Source organism: Talpa occidentalis, unplaced genomic scaffold, assembly GCF_014898055.3.
Source record: "Talpa occidentalis isolate TD23 unplaced genomic scaffold, MPIMG_talOcc4v2.1 talOcc4.13, whole genome shotgun sequence".
Classification (NCBI taxonomy): Eukaryota; Metazoa; Chordata; class Mammalia; order Eulipotyphla; family Talpidae; genus Talpa; species Talpa occidentalis.
In genome coordinates this window covers 53,544,350-53,558,387 of record NW_023601322.1, presented here as the reverse complement: position 1 = coordinate 53,558,387, position 14,038 = coordinate 53,544,350, and the positions used below count along the sequence as shown (strand labels likewise).

At 37.2% G+C, this 14,038-nt stretch overlaps 1 protein-coding gene across 1 annotated transcript; it reads left to right on the top strand.

The window, feature by feature from the left end:
- Positions 1-238: 238 nt before the first annotated feature.
- LOC119242831 (proteasome subunit alpha-type 8-like) lies at positions 239-9,304 on the top strand (the record flags this gene model as incomplete). The annotated part of the gene is made up of 5 exons (XM_037508293.2): positions 239-415; positions 3,386-3,508; positions 6,664-6,783; positions 6,901-6,963; positions 8,836-9,304. Coding segments are annotated over 5 exons (576 nt in total), but the record flags the coding sequence as incomplete, so codon positions are not given.
- Between the last annotated feature and the right edge of the window lie 4,734 nt (positions 9,305-14,038).

Sequence of the window (14,038 nt, the reverse complement as noted above, 5' to 3'; positions counted from 1 at the left end):
CAGCCCAGTTTCTGTGAATTCGAACCTTTTTGTTTTTTGGGAAATAGTTTACTTACATTACTTACATTGGTATTTCACCTTTACTCTTAAAACCATTTACTTTTAAAAGTAAATAAAAATGCATCAAATTAAATTTTGAAAATCAGAATGTTGAACTAATATTCCACATATGCCTTATAATGGACATATATTGTGAAAAAGGATGTTATAAGAAAGATTTCTTGGTGGTTAAAATCCTTTTAACAAGGAAAAAGGCATTCTTTTTTGTACTGTATTGACTTCTTTCTTAGGACTGACTGCTGATGCTAGAGTAGTAATAAACAGAGCCCGTGTGGAATGCCAGAGTCATAAGCTTACAGTTGAGGACCCAGTCACTGTAGAATACATAACTCGCTTCATAGCAACCTTAAAGCAGGTAAGTCAAAATCCTAACAGATAAATCCAAGTTTTCTCCTTTTCCATCATGAGTCCTATTATGAATACTGTAATCTCTCCCATCATTCAGACTACTAAATCTGTTGGATTCCTTGTACTTTCTCACACTTACTTCATACTCACACGCTTATTCCTGTGGAATGATTGACTTGATTACTATTGTAGAAATCTCTATCAATATCAGATGTGGAAATTACGTTAATATTTAAAGAACAGTAAATCTAAACTTTTAAGGGAATTTCTACACTTTCGGATAAGTAATAATAGGGACCATGTATTCACATTTACTGAAGAATACCCACAATTCTACCTACAAACCTAACACAGTGCTCAGCTTTAAATAAGACCACTGAATTCACATGTAGATAAGAAAGTTTGACATAAGTTAATTATAATGTATTCAGGTATTTTTTCATTTATCATTTTGTTTTCTTATGTCAACATAGTCTTCACATTTATTCTAATTATATAATGCTGTTTGTAATTGCTATCTGTTAATTATTTAGGTTGTTTCCAGTTTCTTTCATTTTCTCATTACTTCTGTCAATTTGCTACTTTAATAACATTATTCTATCTTTGTCACAACTTTTCTTTTTCTTTTTTGAATTATACTGTTAAATTAATTTTTGGTATGGGATTACTAGATTAGAAATTGTAATTGGTTTTAAGACTCTTGTTATATGTAGCTAAATTGCTTCCTAAAAAGATTGTACCAATTTTTATTGTGCAACCAGCAATGCATAAATGTATCCCTGAAGGATCATCAGTATAGGGTTTTTCATTTTTCTTTTATTTTGCAAATAAGTATAACATAGTGCTATAATAGCTGTTTTAATTTGTATTTTATAGTTAGTAGTAAGGTTGATTAATTTCCACATGGTTTGCTATTTTCATTTCTTCCAGTGTAAACTATCTTTCCTTTGGCAAACATACTAGTGGTTAAGAATGTGTCCACAAGTGCCAGAATTTGGGGTTTTGAATCTTGGCTTTTCTAGTTCCTCATTAATGCCTTGGGCAAATTATTGAGCCTCTTTTGCCTCAATATTCTTATTTATAAAATAGTCATTAAAATAATACCTCTCAGTGTTGAGTTGCATTAGGAATTAAATGAGTTAATATATTTAAAGCATATTGCTTTCTGGCATGGACTTTATTACCATTTGTCCATGTAGAGATTTTTGTTATAGACTCCATATTCTAGATATTTAAGTTTTAAGTACATATTTATAAGATGTTCCCTATTTTGTTGCAAGAGAGGCAAAAACTTCCTATTCTACTTTTCTTTTATATTTGCTTTGATTTCCCCAGTAGTTAAAAGGTGCCCACCAAAAAAAAAAAAAATAAATAAGATGCAGCATATTATGTACAAAAGGTTCCTAACTGTGCATTTTAGATTTCCTTCTAGAAACATAAAGGCTATGTATAGAACATTTATAGAAGTATACATTGTAAATCTGTAGCAGTGGGGTTGCTAGTGGGGAGGAGCCTGGAGCTCTGGGACAAAAGGTATACTTTGTATACTTTTTGTACTTTCAAATTATATTATCTCTGTATGTATTTCTTTTTCATTTAAAAAAAAATGACAAATCGAGTAGATAAAGAAAAAAGACCTCTTTGCCAAGGCATAAAGCATCTACTTCATATCTTGGTGTAAACAAAGAACATTAGGAAATGCAGAGGGAAGTAAGGTATAAACCCTATTCTTTAGAGGTTATGGTTGCAGTTTAACTATTTGTATCCAAAATTTGAAGTGATGCATAAAAATACATGTGATAAATTTTAAGAATTAAAAAGAGATGTAATGCGTGGACAAATTCAAGAAGGAAGCCAGTATTAATCTATTTCAAGCCACAGCATTACATGTAATCCTGAGCTTTCTGTCAGGTCTGCCTCTTTGCACAATTTCTAGGAGCACCAGTCTCAAAATTAGTGTGAATTCCACTCCCTGGAGCACAAATCCAGGAAGTTCCTGGCACTGAAGTAAAAAGAAACATAATTGGTTTCTATAGCCCCATTGTCTGCAAGGAAAAAGCATAGCATGCGTTATTTCTTTTTTTTTTTTTTTTCCCAAGAGAAACAAAGGTTGTCTTGTTTTGGTCCTGAAAGAAATATCTTAGTTGGGTTTGTATGTAGAAACAACTTAGTATATAGTCCAAAGAATATACTTGATAATAGTATCAAAAAGGAATACTTGATAATGATAGTTATAATTACAGGGTTCCTCAAAGTAAACCAAGGACTTGCTTTCAAAACACAGCTGATTGAAATCAGCTTTACTAAGAACCAAAATGTTGTGACATACACAATCCTCTGCTATATTAAAAAGATTACAATCTATTGATAGTTATATTACCAAAATGTACATAAAGCAAAAAGAAAATAGTGTTAAGAGCATATATGCAAGTGTATGATTTTATTTTTTTTTTTAAAGATTTACTTATCTATGCATTTACGAGCTAGGGTGTAGGCAAGAGGTGAGTGGGTGAGAGGATTCACCCGAGAGAAAGTGGGGAGCAGAACAGGCAGATGTACTGAAATGCACTGCTGAGGGGTGCAGGCAAGACAGGAGAGGTCTGCTGTGCCATGTGGGTCAGCTCGCTGGCTGGGGATCAAACTGGTGCTGCTGCGGCTGTGGATAGCTTCATTGTGCTGCATCTTAACCCCTTGCACCACCAGGTAGGCCCCTGATTTTATTTTTACAGATACTATACATTAACTTTTTAAAAATGTTAATCATGGATTGAGGTTAGTACAGAAAAGGTTAGGAAAGGATTTTAAAGATATACAGAATTGCAGGGGATGGGGCAGAAAAAAGATATAAAGAATCTATAAAGAAGATCATCTTGACAAGAATACTTTATTTACTAATGGAATTTGTTATTTGATAAGTAATGTTATCCTTTGTGTGACCTCATACAGAAAGTAGTTATGACAACATTTTATTTTTCAGAAATATACTCAGAGCAATGGACGAAGACCTTTTGGTATTTCTGCCTTAATTGTAGGCTTTGATGATGATGGTATCCCAAGATTATATCAGACCGACCCCTCTGGTACTTACCATGCTTGGAAGGTGAGTCATCAATTTAATATATTTTAGAACTTGAGTTAATAGTATTTACTGTAATGCTTTTTCACTGTCAGAACACGACCAAAAAACTAGGTTGTATTAAAATATTTATAATGGTACAAATTTCATGTAATCCTTTAGTTAATCAGAAACCATGATAGTTTCCAATGGATAGGGAAACACAGTGATTTTTTTATTAAAAAATTAAATACCCATGCATTAAATTATTTCATAGAGTTTGCTTACTACTATTAAGAATCAAATAAACTAATGGAAAAATATTGCCGTGGTGTTTATGTCTGTGTTTAGCTGCCTGTACTCCTAAGATTTTATAATAAGCCAGTTGAACAGGCCAGTAAAACCGTGCTTATATTCTTGCCACAAAGATCAGAATACTTGTGTCAGCTACACATTTTCTTTTAAACTTCCTGGATATTTTAATTGGTAATCAGAAGCTATAATTATGTGCATCAAATAGCAGACATTTTTTCTGCCAATTAAAAATCTTTTGTATGTCCTAAGATTTTTCATGACGTTCAAAACTATGCCCTAAGCAAAACAAGTTATTACATTCAATTTTTCTCTAGATATTTTGAAGTCTGCCATCTTCTGTTTGCATTTATCATTGCATCATCATCCTTCATGTCACATAATACTTTCAAAGTTTACATTATTTTCCATCCTAATTTGCTGGTCCCGGGGATCAAACAGAGAAACATTTTTATTTTAATGTCATTGGTTAGGAAATTTATGGAATTTTTATATTTGGGGGAATTTTACTGATTTTCTAGATCTGAAGCTGTGCCTTACCATTGTGTCTTAAGGCCGTGTGGTGTGGTGGGGAGGAGGTGAACATGTACACCCCATATTGTTTTACATATTGCACTTTCTTCTAAGATTTCGGTTGAAAGAAGTAATGTGCTACTTTTTAAAGCATCTACACAAGAAATAGTTTGAATCTTTTAAGTTTTACATATTTGGTAACTGAGGCCAGAGGTTTTTGTTTTTTTAAGTTCCCACCGTTAGTTAATAGTAAAACTGGGATTAGAACTCAGGGTCTTCTGCATATCAGTCTGACCTGTATCAGTAGCCTGATAAAATGGGACAGTGTGGCAATTGCAGACACATCTATGATAGTGGCTTGCTGACAAGATTTTTCAATACTACGTTGCACACTTACAAGATGCATGTAGATAACATGTGAAATGGTAGTAGAAATAGTAAGTTATAAATATAAACTGTGATTACATGACCTGTTGCAAAAATGAGAATAGAAATAGCTCTTACCAGCACTTTGGTTTGTTGGGATTCTTTATCTGGCTCATTACACAGACTTTTTTTTTTTTTTTTTTTTTTTTAAGATTCTGGGCCATTTGTGATCCTGCCTAAATGGGTTACAGAACTTTTCCATTTACTTTTTTCATTTTACTTAGGAATAATATGAGAGACCCCCAGGAAAATCTCTTCAGTTCTAGAACGTCTTCTCCCTGTTTCCACTGTGTAGTAGTAAGTTTATTTTTCCGAGAAATCATAATAAACCATCCCATCCTTACGATAACTCCTTCTACATCTGGTAATTCTATGGTATGAGAAGTTCAAAATGGCCAAGTAGAGGTCTTAGCTTCTAGTCCAGTGAAATTACTGTTACATTCCTTGGAAGAAACATCCCCCTCCTTACCTCCCATGTAGGAATTAGAACATTTAAACTAATAGAATCCGGTAGAGATGGAAAGGAAAACCTTTACAAGTGGACCATGAGAGGTACTAATGAGATTTAACTCTGACCCCTAGATTTGTGACTTTGGGGGAAATTAATTCCTGGTTCCTGCTTGGAGGCACTTATAGGACCTTGTAGAACAAAACCTGGCCTCATAATCACCCAGCTAGTCCTATAGCTGAGCCCTCTGTAGTTTCCAAATTTCTACCAGACTGACTACTTCAGGGTGATAGAGGACATAATTTGCTCAGTGACTCTCATGGGTGTAAGCCCTTCCCTCACCTTCTCTCAGTCAGTTCCTTGGTCAGCAGCAGTGTTTTGTAGGATACATGACAGTGAAGAATGCATTCATTAGCTCCATAGGTAGTAGAGCTAACAGAAGCTTCTGTCACAGGGAAAGGAAAATTACATTCAGGATAAGTTTCCCTTCCACTGAATGTATGCTGCTGTTCCTTCCATGACAAAAGAGTCCAGTATAATCAGTCAGTCAGCCTGAGATAGTCTTGGTGTCACATCTGGGATGGGGAGGGAGAGATGTGTTAAACATCCTATATCCTGTGCACAGGACAGCCCCCCACAGCAAAGACTTATCCAGCCCAAAATGTCAATAATGTTAAGGTTGTGAAAGTTCACTTTGACCTTTCCAACCTTTTCATTTCTTTTATGATTTGGGTTAGTAATAGAACCTATTTAATTGTTTTTGTGATAGTTAAATGAAATAATCCATGTCATATGTTTAGCATAGTGCCTGGCACAAAAGTGATCTGTTATTATGAACTACTATTATCATTATTATTCTCATAATACTAGTACTAATACTAGTTAGTACTAATCTGAATATTTAGATTTAAGATCATTCCATATACCGCCTGCAACCATACAGTCAGGGAAATCAGTTTGGTTCTTTCCTGCATCAAATGAAAATTTCTAAAGAACAAAAAAAAGGGGGGGAACATAACGGAAGAGGCCCCTCATAATAGAGTCAAAGAAGATAATGAATCAATAATTAGATGATCACCATACTTTTTTGTAAGTTCTAAGAAAATAATGAAAGTCCTGTTCATGTAACTAGCTTTCTTCATGTTTACATTCTTTTTTTTTTCCCTTTTATATCATATTGTACAGTGATGCTTCCTTTCCTTTCCATATCTTTTGCAGTCTCAACTTTAAATTTTTTCTGGTTATCAAGGATTTGGGAGCCATTAAAATAATGGAAGCATTGATCAGAAAAGAGTGAAAAAAGTTATGCTGCCATTACATATTGTTTAAATATTATCCAAATGAACTGCTGAAATGCTAGCTAAATTTCCAAGCCTATAATTTTCATTTAATAATTGTACTCAGAAATACTGTCGGTAACTCTAAGCATCTAAGCTCTACTTAGTAACCATAAATTCATTCATACTGCAATGATATAAATAATTATCTTTTAATTTTCAAGGCAAATGCAATAGGCCGAAGTGCTAAAACTGTTCGAGAATTTCTAGAAAAGAATTACACAGAAGATGCTATAGCAAATGACAGTGAAGCTATAAAATTGGCAATAAGAGCTTTGCTAGAAGTAAGTGATCTAATAAAGCATATTCAGAAAAGCACTTTTTTTCCCATTGTCCAACTACTTAAAACATGAAATTTACTGAAGTGATTCTAAAACTACACTACTAATGTTTTACATTAGGTTGTCCAGTCTGGTGGAAAAAACATTGAACTAGCTATCATAAGAAGAAACCAACCTTTAAAGGTACATCATTAATTGAAGAGAAAAGAATATCTGTAGCATAAAGTATTTTGACAAAGTTAAAATATTGTGGACACCTGTCATTCTTCATTATAAGCCTGAAACATCCACTGACACTATGACAACTGTATTTTGTTTCAATAGGCTAAAATATCCACTGGTTTGCATGTGCTTTGTTGCCTTTCCCTTCACCTCTATGAAGACTTAGATGTTATGAGAATTACATATATTTATACAGGTCTACTCCATTTAGTATATGTTCTTGTAAGTAGCAATCCCTATTGAGTCAGTCCTTTAGGGGTTACTGTAGCATATTATCTGTGCAGATTCATTTCTAGCAGCACTGAGAAAGGAATTACTCTTATCATCTTCCAAAGTCAAGATAGTCATTGTTGGTTTTTTTTTTTTTTTTTAAGATTTATTTATTTATTTATTTATACAAGCACTGGGTACAGTCAGAAGCGCGGGAGGGTGAGAGAATTCACCAGAGCAGGGAGCAGAACAGGCAGAAGGACCAAAGTACACTGCTGAGGGGAGCAGCGGGCGCGGCAGTAGAGGTCTGCGCACCATGTGGGACCCTCACCCGGTGGCTGGGGATCGAACCGGTGCTGCAGAGGCTGCAGGCAGCTTTGCAACCCAGCGCTCAACCGCTGCGCCACTGGAGAGGCCCAGTCATTGTTGTTTTGACACCATATTCGCATCTTCTGTTAGTCAATCAGTGGATGGGGACTTGAGGATAGGAGAGCAGCAGAGCGTCTATAAGAGAATGGTACAGGGTTGTGGGGTCTGCCTGTACATGAACCCACATGAAAAGCCATGGTGCTGAGCACAGAGTGTTAGGGGAGTCGTGTTGTCATCCCTGCTGCCAAGATCCCAAGGACAGACATGCCAATATCATAGGGACAAATAACCACTAAGGCCAGAGTTATCTCTTCTGTCACAGACAGATATGTGCACCTGGATAGATGGACACACACACACCAGTTACACATGTATTTTTACTTATGAATGGTAGACTGATATGTATACTGGCAGCAGAGTTATACTAGCATTCCACATTAATATCTCAGGATAGATTGCATTGCTACTAGAGCACATGGTTTGGAATTGGATTGAGCTGAGTTTATGTTCCAACAGATTCATTTGTTTTCATGCTATGACCTTGAGCAAATTGATCCCATCTTCGATTATAAATAAAATTGATTTAAACAAAATAAAAACTCTTTTGGCTTCAGCTTTGTGAATGGGTTGTAAGCAAAGCAGTATAAGTGATCTTTACTTTTTTGGATATTCTGTGAGCTGATAAAATAGTCAGACCCTATCAGAGAATCACACAGTAGACGGTGGTAAGGTATGTTTAGTAACGAGTTATTTGCTCATGAATAGAATAAGCTTTGCATTAATGTGTTTTCAGAATATCATGCATATATTGGATTTGTAATGTGGTGTCATATTTTGCACTACTTTGTTTTTTAGCATAATAATCATGAAAATGACAGAATTGTGATTTGTAAATAATTATTCCAAGTATGTTGCTTTTGTATATTAGAAATAAATCTTGAACTCAGTGAAAAAACTTAATGGTTTTCAAAGGTAGAGGGGGTGGAGAAGGAAGACAGATGGGTTAAGAGTGCAGGTGATTTGGTGGAGGATGTGAAACATGTGCACATAGGGGAAAATAAGTTATTTTTTTAAAAAATTAAAAGTATGTTACCTTTGAACCTTTTAAACCATTTTACTCTGTATTTGAAATTGTGAAATATAAGTTTTAAATAGAATTACAAATTTATGAAACATAATTAGGTAACTTCATTTTATATTTACAAATGGTTGCTATAATTGAAACTTGCTTTTTACATTTTTTTTTCTTTTCAGATGTTTAGTGCCAAAGAAATTGAATTGCAAGTAACTGAAATAGAAAAAGAAAAGGAAGAAGGAGAGAAGAAAAAATTGAAGAAGACTGCCTGATTCTTAGGGTGAACACTGGGAACTTTTAATGTTTTCTTGTATTCCTTGGAATTACTTAGTGAAGTTATAAAGGAAATAAGTTCATTTGTGGCGTTAAATTTAGTTATATGCTGTTTTGAGAATGCTGTCAAAACTTGTGGCTATCTTCAGTCTGTTATATGAGCAAATATACATTAGACAAAGATTCTCTATGAAAAAAGGTATCAGTAATTGTTGAAAGCAGTCATAATTCTACATAAACCCTGAGAGTATTCTAAAACTTGTCCAGTGTATTACTTTTCTTCATATATGCAGACTTGATTAAGAAAAAATTTCAATTTGAAAAAATTAATAATTTGTTGATGTTTGAGTATCAGTTATCAATAAAGAGCTGTTCCAAAATAAACTGACCGTTGAGTTGTATTTATAGATGAATGATAAAAGCAACCTTGTTTGTGAATTATCAATTTTGTCAGAACCTTCTACATTGAAAATATTTAATCACAATTATTTCACCTCTTTCATTTTATAAGTTATAGTATGTTAGTTTGTCCATGAAACAAATATTAAAAGCCTGATCCAAATAGATAAGTAAAGTAAAATATGTAAAAGAAGTTATTAAAGCAGAGTGAGAACTGAGACAGGGAAGATAAACGGAAGACTCCAGCAAACTGCCCGAAGAAGAAAGTTGCCATAAAAGAGGACGAGAAGGGAGGGAAGCGCAGAACCCTGCTCCCCTCCCCCGCCCACAGAGGCGGCACTCTCCAACCGGCAGAGACGAGGGAAACAACAAACCAAAACGCCCAACAAGAAAAACGGATGCAGCAAGTGGGACTGTGAGTGGAAAGGAACTATTTCAGCCACCACACCCCGTGAACGGGAGCTGAGGCGAACCCTGCAGGATCCGCCGCGGAGGTGAGCTCCAGGCGCCAGTAAAGAGAGCCCCGCCCACCAGGAGGAGCCCAGCACCAGCACACAGCCCCGGCCGCCCGGTAAGCTTGCACGAAAGCGGCGCTCGGATTGCAGCTGCCCAGGGCCCTGCGCCTGCGACCTAGGCTTGCGGGGAGACGGCGGAGGCCCTCCCTGAGTGAGCAGGAACAAGGTGCCCAGGCAGGGGAGCGGGATTCAAAAGGCGCCATTCCCGCGCCACTGATCTGGGCTATAGCCCGCGTCCTGGAACTGAGGGCTTTGGAACTGAGACCCGGGCGGAGGCCCTCCCTGAGTGAGCAGGAACAAGGCGCCCAGGCAGGGGAGCGGGATTCAAAAGGCGCCATTCCCGCGCCACTGATCTGGGCTACAGCCCGCGTCCTGGAACTGAGGGCTTTGGAACTGAGACCCGGGGCACGAAATTAGGGGCGTGGGTTCCCCACGACGGTGGGGCACAAGGCAGACACAGCACCCCAAAGCCGTTGAGGTGTACCCTTCCATCCCCGCTCTGCTCCCTGTCCCACGGGGTGGAAAATCAGCTCCCCAAGGGCTCTAGGAGAGATCTCTGGTGCCACCTAGCGACTTGACCCCAGCACAGGCTACTGAAGGAGCTAGTGGCCAGCTGGGAGTTAGCCCACACCGGGCCCCTTCTGAACAAGTAGTCTGAGCCCACAGGGAGAGCGAGCACCCACAGCCGGGGCAGACCAGGCGCGCAGAATAGTGTGCCTGAGACCAGAAGCGCAGGGAGTGTGTCCCACATCACCATTTTAGAACAGGGACATTTCTTCAGTAAAGACTACCTGCAGAAGGCTTCCTCAGGAGCCAGAGGTGAGCGGGGGAAGTTCGCCCACGCCAGACCCCCTCTGGCCTGCAGTCCAAGCCCAGAGGGGAGCAGGAACCCACCGCCGGGGCAGACCAGGCGCACAGGGGAGTGTGTCCCCACATCGGCATTTTAGAACAGGGACCTTTCTCCAGTAAAGGCTGCTTGAAACTGACAGATGACTCCTGGAAGAACCAGAGGGGAACAGAGAAGCCCACCCAAGATGCCGGCAAGTCCCAACAACACAGTGTCCCAACGCATACGGCAAATTAGAAAACAGACAGTAGGGAGGAGAAGAACCACACGCAACCTAGCAACTCTCCAGAGAAAAAGCACACCACAAAAAGAAAGCCAGCCCCCAGATTGCAACGACAATAACTTGGAAGAATTTCTGAGCCTTCCAGAAAGAGAATTTAAAATTGCCGTGATTAAAAAACTGACAGAAGTCATAAAGGAAAACAATGATAAGGGAAAAATAATCAACGATCAGAAGAATGCAATTGAGTCCCTAGAGAGGGAAAACAATGGTCAGAAGAAAGAAATTGAGTCCCTAAAGAGGGAAGTAAAAGAAATGCAGGAGATCAAAGAATTAATGGAAGAACTAAAGAATTCTGGGAAAAGCAATGAAAGCAGAATAGATGAAATGGAAGAACGAATAAGTAATCTTGAAGACATAGAAATAAAAAGAACCAAAACAGAGAAGGAAAGAGAAGTACGAAGGAAAAAGAACGAAGAAAGACTTCGGGAACTATCGGACTCCATGAGGAAAGGAAATATAAGAGTTATAGGAATACCAGAAGGAGAGGAGAGAGATGTAGGAACAGAGAAATATTCAAAGAGATAATTGAAGAGAACTTCCCAAATGTGAAGAAGGAGCTGAAAATTGATATACAAGAAGCAAGAAGAACACCAAACTTCCACGACGAAAGGAAAAATACAGCAAGACACATAATAGTAAAGCTCCCAAGAATCCAGGACAAGGAAAAAATAATGAAGCTGGCAAGAGGGAAGAAACAGATAACATTCAAAGGAAAACCAATCAGGCTGACATCAGACTTCTCCGAAGAAACACTACGGGCAAGGAGAGAGTGGAGGGACATAGTCAACAGACTCCAAGAAAACAGATGCCAACCAAGAATACTCTATCCCGCAAAGCTCTCCTTCCTCTTTGAAGAAAGAATATGGACCTTCCCAGACAAACAGAAACTCCGGAATTTCATTGCAACTAAACCCCCACTCCAAAAAATACTACAAGGAGTTCTAAAGCCAGAACCTCAGAGCGACGAATAACAATGAAAGAAGGCCAAAAAAAAAAAAAAAAAAAGTTATTAAAAGAATAAATAAATAAAATCAAAGGAAAGACAAACACAATGGCAAATACAGATGTTAACATATCAATATTAACTCTAAATGTAAATGGACTAAACTCTTCAATAAAAAGACACAGAGTTGCAGCCTGGATTAAGAAACAAAACCCAACCTTTTGCTGTCTCCAGGAAACACATTTAGCTACAAAAGATAAAAATAGGCTCAAAGTTAAAGGATGGAAAACAATCCTACAAGCAAATGGACCAAAAAAGAAAGCAGGAACAGCTATACTTATATCAGATAAAACAGATTTCAAACTCAAAAAGATAAAAAGAGACCCCAATGGTCACTACATTATGATCAAGGGGACAATACTTCAAGAAGAAATAACACTCATTAACATATACTCACCAAACGAAGGAGCACCAAAATATATCAGACAACTGTTGTCCTCTCTGAAAACAGACATCAGAGAAAACACATACGTAGTGGGAGACTTCAACACACCACTATCAACAATGGATAGATCAACAAGACAAAAAATAAGTAAAGAAACCAAAGCTCTAAATAAAGACCTAGAGCAATTGGGCTTAACAGACATCTATAGAACACTAAACCCCAAAAAAACGGAGTACACATTTTTCTCAAGCGCACACGGATCATTCTCCAGGATCGATCACATACTGGGGCACAAGACAAACATCAACAGATACACCAAGATTGAAATCATATCAACCATCTTTTCTGACCATGAAGGCATCAAACTAGAAATAAACCATAAAAAGAAGGCAAGGAACTTTCCTACCTCATGGAGATTAAAAACCACACTACTGGAAGACCATTGGACTAATGAGGAGATCAAAGAAGAAATTAAAAAATTTTTTGAATTGAACGACAAGGAGGACACCAATATCCTAAATGTATGGGATGCAGCAAAAGCAGTAATAAGAGGAAAATATATAGCAATAGAAGCTCACATCAAGAAACAAGAAAGAACGCAAAGAAACAACCTAATCTCGAAGCTCAAAGATCTAGAAAAAGAACAACAAGAAAACCCCAAAACCAGTAGAAGAAAAGAAATAATAAAAACCAAAGCAGAAATAAATGAAATTGAAACTAAAAAAACAATCCAAAAGATCAATGAAACCAAGAGCTGGTTCTTTGAAAAAATCAATAAAATAGACAAACCCCTAGCCAGGCTCACAAAGGAAAAAAGGGAGAAAGCACAAATAAACAGGATCATCAATGAAAGAGGAGAAATCACAACGGACACAGCAGAAATCAAAAGAATAATCAGTAACTACTATGAACAGTTATATGGAAACAAGTTTAACAATCTAGAGGAGATGGACAAATTCCTACAACTCTACAATCACCCAAAGCTAGATAAAGAAGAAATAGAACACCTAAACAGACCAATTACAATTAGCGAAATTGAAATGGTAATCAAAAACCTCCCCAAAAACAAAAGCCCAGGACCTGATGGATTTACAAATGAATTCTACCAAACATTCAGAGACGAATTAGTGCCTATCCTTCACAAACTCTTCCAAAAAATTGAGAAGGAAGGGACAATACCAAACACGTTCTATGAAGCCAACATTACACTAATACCAAAACCGAACAAGGACAACACAAAAAAGGAAAACTACAGGCCAATCTCCCTAATGAACACTGATGCAAAAATCCTCAATAAAATTTTAGCTATCAGAATCCAACAATGTATCCATAAGATAATTCACCACGACCAAGTTGGATTCATTCCAGGACACAAGGATGGTTTAACATCCGAAAATCAATCAACGTTATCCAACACATCAACAAAAAGAAATATAAAAACCATATGATAATATCAATAGATGCTGAGAAAGCTTTCGACAAAGTGCAACACCCATTCATGATAAAAGCCCTTGAAGTTCTTGGGATACAAGGAACATACCTCAACATCATAAAGGCCATCTATGACAAGCCAACAGCCAGTATCATTCTCAATGGTGAAAAGCTGAAAGCAATTCCATTAAGATCTGGAACAAGACAAGGATGTCCACTCTCACCATTGCTTTTCAATATAATACT